General features: G+C 35.7%; 1 protein-coding gene across 1 annotated transcript; it reads right to left on the bottom strand.

Moving 5' to 3' along the window:
• Positions 1–1,130: 1,130 nt before the first annotated feature.
• Positions 1,131–6,307, bottom strand: LOC127830987 (uncharacterized). Its single transcript, XM_052355951.1, has 4 exons — positions 5,136–6,307; positions 4,577–4,750; positions 3,729–3,889; positions 1,131–2,604 (listed from the first exon to the last, which is right to left on the bottom strand). The coding sequence occupies exons 1-4, from the start codon at positions 5,173–5,175 to the stop codon at positions 1,489–1,491; spliced, it is 1,491 nt and encodes a 496-aa protein (XP_052211911.1). The 5' UTR covers positions 5,176–6,307; the 3' UTR covers positions 1,131–1,488.
• Between the last annotated feature and the right edge of the window lie 4,534 nt (positions 6,308–10,841).

Genomic DNA, 10,841 nt, shown 5'->3' with positions numbered 1-10,841 from the left:
TTTTCTTGTGTTTATTTTTGTGAAGCAATTTTATGTTTTCGTGTTATTTAGTGTGTTGTCTTCAGTTTAAAAATTAAAAGTATGGTGTACTTATGAATACAAAACAAAGCACACGTTTATCGAAAGTTAATTTGCTAAGCTCGATGAAATGAATGCAATTTCTAAGTATAGCTCTATGGTCTGCACTGTTTTCTATTTGATAGCACACATTCAGACAATGACTTCTAAAGTACGAGCCTTTAAGAGTCGAGATATTTTTCTCTTTATTTCCAATTTAGACCTGTGCATTAAGCAATGCATGGGAGCTAACTCATACAATTTAGCAAATAGAAATATCTGGTGTTTGCAGTTACCTCCCATTTATGCTTTCTTTCGTCGTTTAGAAAGCGCTTTTTCAAACAAGCGTAAAATAATGTGAAATGTAATTAAAATAAGTAAAATTCATACATAACTAAAATGTTGAACTATATACATTTGTATGACATGTGGACATGTTAGTATTATACAGCTTGCTACAGACAGATTCTGTACTATGTGTATATATAGATGATTTTCTGATCTCTGATGCTGACATAAGTCGCAAACATGTATGGATTTACATGCGCATTGACTTGTCACCTCCAACATCCCCATTATTTAGGAAACGGAGTAAGCCCCCATCGATGCAATTTTCAAGATACCTAAATAAAATCAAAGATGCTTCCAATATTAAACCCGGCCGAAATAAATTGGGACGCGACAGTAGCTAACTATTGGCGACACAATACATATAATTCGTGCTCTGAGAAACGATGCTCAATACATTTGCGTCAAGTGTCGTCCCATATTGACATGTACAGTCCGCACAGGCACGAACTATTCCATATTCCGCAGACAGCACTAGCCAATCAGGGAAATCTGGGACGGCACTTAACAAACATGAAATAAGTCACATAAGCTATAAAAAAATAACATATCAGTTTCCAGTCGACAATTGACTGAAGTTTTCAAATCAAATAGAAAATTAAAGAAACTTGTGCTACTGACGTAACTGTAGAACATTTTATTATAAATATAAACAATTTTATAATATATAAACTATACAAATGTATATATACAAAAAACATGAATCATGCACAATTATTGTAAGTTTTGAGCATTCAGAGAAATGTGCAATTATATAACATACAAAACATGCTACACAATTTCATATTGGTCATACAATTAAAAGCTTGAGCTTGACTGGTTAGATGGCCCTGAGTTGTTTTCAATACTAGTTTCCTTAGTCATTTTGGACGTATTACAAGGCGCTACGTAACGTGAGGATGATAAAAGAGCTATCAGCAAAGGTCGAACAGTTCACTGTACCGTTATTTTATCATCCCCGTCAAAGGCGGAGGGATATATAATTGGAGTTGTCCGTCCTTCCGTCCGTTCGTGTGTAAATCCCTGAAAACCCAGTTGATCCTGCACCATGATCACACAATCCAATGAATGAACAGCTAATGGCTACAACTGAGTATATGAGGAGGTAGAGTGGGGCACTGGATGGGAGGAATTCCAGGCGGCCGTGGGTGGGGAATAGTAAGGGTTGCTGAGTGACGTAATGAACAGGGGCTGGTAGGGGTCATTGCTGTAGTGGGACACCGGGTAATGGGGCGCCGGCCTAAATATGTGGTCCGTCTGACGTAGCGATGACAACATCATGGACGGCTCTGCCATAAACGGGTACGGGAAAATACCATTCAACGACCTCCCGGGCGTGAACGGGTGCATATGGCTGGGCTGTGCTGGCTTGTTAGTTTCCGATCTGTGTAGAGGCGTGGATGGTAAAGAAGACGGCTGTGGTTGAGGCGCTGACTTTAGGCTGTCATTCTGGGCGCGCATATCGAGCGAGGACTTGTACGATAAAATGTCTGTTAATACCGGAAGCTCGGTTGGCATGCTAGTTGAATAGGCTGGCATTGAGAAGCTGTTGTTCATGAAACTGACAGCTCCGGTTGGATATGTGCGCCCGTTGGAAGCCATGTGATCGCTAAGCAGCGTTCTTGAAATATGGACGGCGTTTTCACCGGAGGAATTGATATTTCCGTTTCCGGTTTCACTGGTGCTAGACACGCTGCATATTTGTGATGGTTTCGAGACGTCTCCCGGGACGGCAAACGCGGACGAGTTTTTGGAATGTGAAAATCCGTTTTTAATTTTCTCGAAAAAAGCTGTCGGGGTTATCTGGTTCGGTGGTGAGATCATGTCATATGCACCGGTCAAAAGAGTGGCCGTTAACCCCTTCTTTACAGTTGACTTTTCCTGTAGTTTCGATTTCGCCTTCTTTCGCTTCTTTTTCCCCTTCAGAGGATCGTTTGTGAACTTTATTAACTCTCCAATTACACTTTTCATCACCAAAGACGGGACAACACTTTGTTCGGCTTCTTTTTGTGAACTATTTTCGTCTGAAGAATTATTACCGTTGTCGTCTGAAATGGGACTATTTTGCGGAGGACTATTTTGTTGATCGGACTCTTTCCCGCTTCCGGAACTACATGTGCTACTAGTGCTGGTGTCACATGATTTTGGTTTCCCTGAATTTCCGATTACATCTTTGCGACGTCTGTTTTGAAACCAGATCTGAAAGCAAAATGCATAACGCATGATAAAAGTTAAAATCAACTGGAAATTTGAATACACGAATGTGCATTGCCGTGTGGTGTACACTAACTTTACTCATCATTGCATATAGCGAATTCAATATGAACGTATATGGAATATCAACGATCGTCCTATAAAATGTGTATTTGTAAACTAACGTATCAAGTTGCGTATTTAATAGGATTTGTATTTTTAAACTTAAGAAACATGTTGAGCATTAACTTCTTGACACTAATATTTCAAATCCGCCTACCTGATATTAGGCGATATCGCCATTATCGGTCATGATAAGATAATGTGCATTAATCAGATATTAGCCAACAATCAACTCGAAGTTATCTACCTTGAGCGCATTATCGGGGATTTATTGCAGTGGCTATCGGGCATGTTATTGCTTAGTAATAGTTCCAAAATGGTTGCTATCAACGTTGCCATAATAACGAAATGGGCTGTTTATATTGCATATCTAATTATGGATTGCAAGTATAAAGTTTTCTTTTGTTGCTGCTGAAGCGGTTATTTTATAAGCCTATGATACTAAGGTTATTTGCGATCTTGATGATTAACCCATTTATGCCTAGTGGACTCTCCCATCCTTCTAAATTGGATCAATTTATTTAAAAAATTAGGGATTTCTAGTATATTTATTTCTGTACTTAGAATATTTCTTACAGAAATTCCTTTAAGCAAAGAACGCAGACCCTGATGAGACGCCGCATCATGCGGCGTCTCATCTGGGTCTACGCTGTTTGCCAATGCCTTTTTTCTAGACGCTAGGCATAAATGGGTTAATGTGGTTGATGCTGTTTGTTGTCCATAACAAAAATGATTATTATGATGATGCAAATGATGTTTATGATGATTATTCTTGTGATGACTATATATATATGGATATGTTGTTGGCGTTGATGATGATTATGATGATGACGACGAATATGATGATGATCATAACGATGCTGGTGACGATGACGTTGAAGATAAATATGATGCAGATGATGAAGACTGAAACAGCGAACAACTAGATCTAGTTGATGATAAAGTACCTAATATTACCTACCCCACCCAGCCACCCCAACACAATTAAACAATCCCCAGTGCAGTACCTTGACTTGTTCCCTGGTAATGCCGACACGTTTCGCGATGAGCTGTTTCTGTGTGGAGTTCGGGTAACGCACCTCCTCGTAGATGCCATTGAGGAGTTCAAGCTGGTAGCGCGTGTATGACAGGCGCTCCCGGGGCGGCGGCGGAGTGAACGGGCGTTCCTCTGAAATGGGAGTAGCATTGAAGGGTTGTTATGTGTTGTTCAATTGGTTCATCACAGAAAAGAGGCGTTCACAGATCATTGATATTATCGCATAGGATTGTAATACTTTACTAAACAATAATTACGTGTTTTATTCAGGTTTTTAAGTAAAAGCCTTTTAACATGAAACAATATTTAAAATATCAATTCATGACATCATAAACATGTATATAATAATTATGTAAAGCAAATAAACGATGTTTAATCTTACATGTATTTTTTATTTAATATTGCATCAATACTGGTGATTGTTATCGTTGCAGTACCTTATGTAAGTACATGTATGCTTATATTTTTATTAAGCAGCGCTCTGAGAAAAGGGAAGTTAATGGATGTGCGTAAAGTGTCATCCTAGATCCGCCTGTGCAGTAAAGTCGCACAGGCTAATCATGGACGATACTTTCCGCTTTTATGGTATTTTCTGTTTAAAAGGAGTCTCATCTAGCGAAAATCCAGTTTGGGTGGAAAGTGTCGTCCCTGATTAGCCTGTGCGTACTGCACATGCTAATATGGTACTACAATTAACCCCATTTCACAGAGATAGGCTTAATTATAATTAATTAATTATTCAAATCGTGGCTTATACCAACTCAATTGTTTATCAAATAGAGAAGATCATTTTAAAACAAAAAACATAAAACGTCATACCAGATTCGTCCTCGTCTTCGTCAGACTTGGCGCTAGCCGCCGGTACCGGGCTTTGCAGTTGGTTCCCTGTGGAGGGCTGGTTCCAGTGCACCAGTACCCGAGGGTCAATGTGTGGGGAACAAATGCCTGGCATCATGGTGTTGGCGCCAATCATGTAGCCTGGGTCAAAGTGACCTGGGAAAGGGATTGTACTTTGTATAATTTAGTGAATTCTTGTCAACAAATATTTACTGTTACACAAATTATAAATATTACTATTTACATATATTTAATACATATAATACTGTTACTATATCATATTTGTATTAGAGTTTTAAAAAAAAGACATTTGTGTTATAGTTGAATATATAATCGCGTGGTAGATTGTGTTGTTTATCAATATAAATTAGTGTAATAAAATTTAACTCTTATTATATTCATGATTATTATGATTAGGATGATGATGATTATTATTATTATTATAATTATTATTCTTATAATAATAATAATAATAATAATATTAAAAATAATTATAATTATAATTATAATTATTATAAATACTATAACTGAATTAACTTACCCAACGAGTAATTCCTCCTTACACAATCTACATCAATCATTGTAAAAATATGTTTCTCCCACTTTCTTCAAAATTTAAAACTACACCATGAATTCTTCGAATGCAATGAAATCCACAATAATCCACCTTACAGTTTGTAATGATAAATCTATTTTCAAATCGCTACTTAAATACAAGTTTAAGTACTAATCAAACTCTAAATTGAAAGTAATATTCCCCAAGCAGAATCTTCAGTTTATATTTAAGAGTCTCAATGTCATTTTAATGACACCAATTCGCTCATGTTTAACACTTTATTACTCTAATTATTGCCTTTAATTACTTTATTGCCTTGTTTGTCGCGTGTCATCCGAACTATGGTAGCAGTCCGAAATTTGGCGGGTATTCTGACACGTGCTGAGTACCGCATAATAGAATAGCGAATTAAGTTGTTCGTATCATTCTATCATCGTTGCAAACTGTGAAGTAATTCTTTAATGTTTCTAAAAATCTTCCTAACACAATTTCTTTCAAATCCACAAAGGTGATCAATACGTCTATAACTTTCTTTTGTAAGCGACTGTTAGATCAAAACTAAATATACTGGTATTTGTAAAGAAAGAAAATCCGCTTCAAATGTGATAGTTAATTGACAATCTTCCAAAATAAAATTTGGTTAATCAGGATCCAGCTAACACAAACGGCTATAAGTCATGAAAGAAACACAGAAATACAGAATACTCGAACATTTTCGATTTTTTTTCCAACACTTCAATTTCCGAATGACAATTTCAACAAATGTTAACAACAAAAATCCAGAGTATTTTCCCAGACACGTCGCTGTTTTATTCCAGAAATTCACACGTCGCAAGGTAGCAAACATGCGAAATTGCTTTTAATTTCAATCCAAACAGTAATTGATAACATAAAGGCATCAGATTGGTCAATAGCTTAACGCACGAGATTAGCCCTGGCGTTCTGATTTGTCAGAAAAACGGGATAAACTTTTTAAAAGACTCCCGAGCTAACACTGTTATGACAGTTATTTGGTCATTATTTCATATTTCTTTTTCTTTGTACTCCAATATCCGATTGTTACAAAAGGAATAAAGCGAGTCTCCGGCAGTTAACTCGTTAACGTCTTAGTGGATAAACAAGTTGTGTTAATCCTTATTAAGGCGCAGAATTGCAGTGTAAACACTTTGTAACAATATTATTCTTTTGCCTTACATCGGCGTTTCTCATTCAATACAAGTATTAACTTCGAAGCCTCAACGCAAAAAGAGTTTGCATGTTAATTAATTAAAAATACTAGATAGCTGTACCAGTAAATGTATACTTTGAATATAGAAATGTGCATGACAAATAGGTATGGCAAAAGCTAACAATATTATTTAATTATGAGAGGTTTCGTTTTTGTTTAATTGTTTTTATAGAGTGTAATTATTTTTAGGAATAACAGTTGTACGGGTGTGTTTCACTTTTCGTAGAAGACAATTAAAATAAGTTTACAAATTGTCTAATTATTTTGCAAATTAATTGTATCGCAATTAACATTTATTTGGACCTGAAAAGTATTGTTCGACAAATAAAAGTGTTGTTTGTTTTTAAACATGAATTGGAACATTTTTATGTCATAACACAATAAATTGCAAACTACGTTTTCTTGAATTTCTTTGAGATTGTGAACTGGAACGTCTTTAATTGTAATAATTTGTTGCGAATGTATCATTTATATGTAGATCTATGTTTTTTTTTTATAAATTGATGATGCCATCTACATAAAACAATAATGGATAATAAAACAAATTTCTAATGACTATTAATTATAATTCCTGAGTGATTGGTTGGGTTCAACAACTGCATCAAAATTTCAATTAGCGTCAATCAAAAGTCGCCAAATATAGATGATTTGTTTGACATATTTTTAGTTGTGCAATTCGACCTTTAAGTGACAACATTCATAGGTGTCAAAATCTCACAAAAATTTCAATTAAAGAACGCTTACATAAGAAAGAACCTATTAATTGTAATATAGCAATTAACATTTAAGAAGAAAGCGATATGGATATTCAATTCAAGTAACACATATTTATATAAATAGGTACGTTAGGGTATTTTGAAGATTTTCGTATTGAAATACTTTTTCTGAGCTCGAATTATTTGAGTCGTACTCTGAGAAAACTGGGCATAATGCATGTGCGTAAAGTGTCATCCCAGATTAGCCTGTGCAGTCCACACAGGCTTATCAGGGACGACATTTTCCGCCTTAATTAAATTTTTGTTAAGAAGAGACTTCATTTAAACGAAAAATGTCATAAAAGCGGAACGTCTCGTCCCTGATTAGCCTTTGCGGACTGCACAGGCTAATCTGGGACAACACTTAACGTACATGCATTATGCCCAGTTTTCTCAGAACGCGACAGATTTAAGCTTGCATTTTGAGTTGTGTGTTGTAAAGTCTCTTAAAAATGACATAACCAAGCACTTTATAAAGGTCCCAGGTTTGAATACCAATCAAGAGGGAGGTTAACAATCATCAGGTTTGTCCATTACCGAGAGATTGACCATATCTCATGATACGGAAATAGGCTCACTTTCCCATTAAGATAATGGGTACTAATCCCCAATGTGGCAAAGAAAATACGACGTTAACACTCGAAGTCATTAAAGATAACCTTCGTCACAACGCGATACCACGTATTGCCTCCTAAACAAAGTTTGTGCTAACAGCGTTTGTCGCTGTTTGAAATTGTGATTTGGATGACTTTGATGTTATTTAGCGGCTTGATAAATTAACAAATTTACAATCAAGACTTTAAGTTATATTTGTTTGCATTAAGTCATTGTTGAAGTCTCAAAGTCAATTAGGTTCTACCCCATAGCACAAGAGCCAATCGAAACGAAATAAATATATCACACAGAACTAAGCTCTCGTATTTGTTATTAATATCACATATTAATAAATTAGAAACTCCATAATTTCATTCGTTCTGGCCAATAATATTCTTTCATTCCTTCAATCTATTTGAATTCGATTGCATCAAAAGTATTTACGCATATGGAGATATTTTGAGAGCGTTTCATGGAAATGAACTAGTATGGTTCTTGAAATGTTTCCGCATTGAGGATCGAACACAGGACACATCTTTTTAATTCGCTTCAAAGTTCTTTCCGAGTTTTCGTTTTTCAAACATATGTTTCTGTATCGCCGACGTCATAATTGACATATTTACCTAAAACGTTAATTTAATTGTGACATTTTCTACCGCGATATTGAATGATATTTCCAAAAGTTAAACATGTCAGCGTTCTTCCCTAAAGGGCATTTGATCGTTTGTTTGAAGCATTTAAGTGTGTTAAAAATATAATCATAAATTTAGAATTTCGTAAAGGGTGACTGAATCATCCCACGTATAAAAGGAAATGAATCTTATAAAGGAAAAGTTGTTATCATTGAAAAGGATTAACCTCCGAGGGTTATTAACGTTTAAGCTAGGGAAAACATGAAGATATTGACCCTAGAAGTGGAGGAATTACCATCGCTCATCTACAGATCACCAAACGGGATTTGTACCCCGTTCTAGAAACACTGGGAAGGGGCTTTAGTTCGTGATATCTTAAGCCTGTGTCAAATAAATTCAAGGCTTTGGGGAAATGCTGTTAAATCCAAAACAAGTTATTGTTGTTCTTAAAGGCATTAGTTTAAGTGTGGATGATCATCCATAGAAGTGATCTCGTCAGAAAAGCACCGAGATACTGACTTTTGAATATGATGACGTGCGAACGAAGAGGACGAAAGATATTTATATTTTACGACATTAACTATAAATACATTTTGTATTAATAAATATACAAAAAAAAAGAAGTACCGGGTAAATGCTAAGGTTTTTTATAATTCCATGTGTATCACAATATAGAAAAAGATTAGGGTTTCGAGGTATGGCCAATTTATCTTTGTGATTCGAAACAAGCTGGGAATATATGACCCGCGTAGTGGGACAAGGGGTCTTATGTCATATGCAAACCACTTGCACATTCGCAAGTTCAGTCTGCCCTGGAGCTCCCTGTTTGCTAATCAGACCAGGAAACCTATCGTGACAGGTGTAGCTTGTCAATTGTTACACCAATACTTTGTCACAATATCTTCAGTCGTACAGCCCATGTACACAGCCTTTTGCGGTGAAAATTAAAATATATAATTTTTTTATTTCAAAATACTGAAAAATGTAATTATACAATCAATCTTTTAAAGTGGATCGTTTACCAAAACACCGTTAGTCGTTTACCAAAACACGCTTATGAATTGACCCGTTTTAAAGACCTAACAAATATCGGGGGGGGGGGGATAAAAAAGTATTTGGGTAATTTTACAAGGAAGGTCGGGTTAATCGAGACAAACCATTTAAGCCCCTGTGCTTTGAAACTTAATCAAAGTGAAGCCCCGTTTTAATTTGTCAAAATCGAAAAATGATAATTGATCTTATAAGTTCAATAAAACAGAGAGAAAACTGCGTTTGTTTTACCAAGTAATATTGCGGCGTTCGTTTGTATATGTAATTGTACACCACGAAGTCGCACAATACCTTTCTACGTAATACAACAAACCATTTAAACATTGAACGTGTTTTGCCAATGTCATAATCCTGTTTCATATCACTGTCATTTCCGAGTAGTTTGTCGTTCCAGAGATTTGGAAATTGCAATTAAGCTCTCAAGTATGTTTTAACATTTTACAGCGCACTTGACATCTGACAAACGAAGCCCTAATATTAAACCAACCCTTATCAGCGAAAATTGCGAGCACACCTATTTCGGATTAAAGAATTAATGGTTATTTTAATTCCCCAGGTGGTCCAAATTACAGTTTGATATGTTCACAAGCAGTTATTTATGTCTAGATGACTCAATACAATTTCTACCTGTGGAGAAGATGTAGAGCTAATTTTAATTTAAGAATTTAAAATATGCTTAAATTGAAGTCGCTTGACTTAAAAGCACAATTAAACACTGATAATTGTGCTTGTGATTCATCAATACAGTCGTTTTCATGGAAACAAATTACTTTTAAAATTTAATATCTGGTGGCATATCTTCAAGTATCAGACGACATGCCATTACGATGACCGGAAGCGCGGGATGCTTAGATCACGTGATTCGTTGCGCGCGCTGTTGCCAGGCATTTTTGACGATGGCGAGATATTTAAAAGAAATTCCGCCGTGTTTTGTCCATATTTTCAGATTTAAAAGGTCCATATGGTTAAGAAACAATAATCTTATCATTTATTTATCTATTGGTCAAGTGAGTAATTTATAACTGTAATGTTTATTAAAGACCACAACTATTTCAGCACTGTCTTTGATAGTTTCAACAGCGTCTAGTCTGTAGATAACATGCTCGACGGCCTAACACTGATATTAGCAGTTCATAACATTGGTATAGATTTTTTTAGTACATTAACCCATTTATGCTTAGTGGACTCCCCCATCCTTCTAAATTGGATCAATTTATTTCCAAAATTAGGGATGTCTAGAATATTGATTTCTATATTTCTTACAGAAATTCCTTTAAGCAAACAGCACAGACCCAGATGAGACGCCGCATCATATCAGACTGTACCCGAGTTTTATTCCCGCCCAAAATCCGATGTCGTAAAACGCGCTACCGAGTAACGTAAAACGGTATTGTTTATCTTAATTGAGGAGTTCTGAAAAGAGATAAAATGT

Source organism: Dreissena polymorpha, chromosome 5, assembly GCF_020536995.1.
Source record: "Dreissena polymorpha isolate Duluth1 chromosome 5, UMN_Dpol_1.0, whole genome shotgun sequence".
Taxonomy (NCBI): domain Eukaryota; kingdom Metazoa; phylum Mollusca; class Bivalvia; order Myida; family Dreissenidae; genus Dreissena; species Dreissena polymorpha.
This window is presented reverse-complemented; position numbering and strand designations above follow the sequence as displayed.

Bases quoted from the DNA above. Each gene is read 5' to 3' on its own strand.
- LOC127830987 (XM_052355951.1), bottom strand. From the start codon at position 5,175: ATGATTGATGTAGATTGTGTAAGGAGGAATTACTCGTTGG. The intron at 4,751-5,135 runs GTAAGTTAATTC...TCCCTTTCCCAG, and splicing joins AAGGAGGAATTACTCGTTGG to GTCACTTTGACCCAGGCTAC. The intron at 3,890-4,576 runs GTATGACGTTTT...CTCCCATTTCAG, and splicing joins CGAAGACGAGGACGAATCTG to AGGAACGCCCGTTCACTCCG.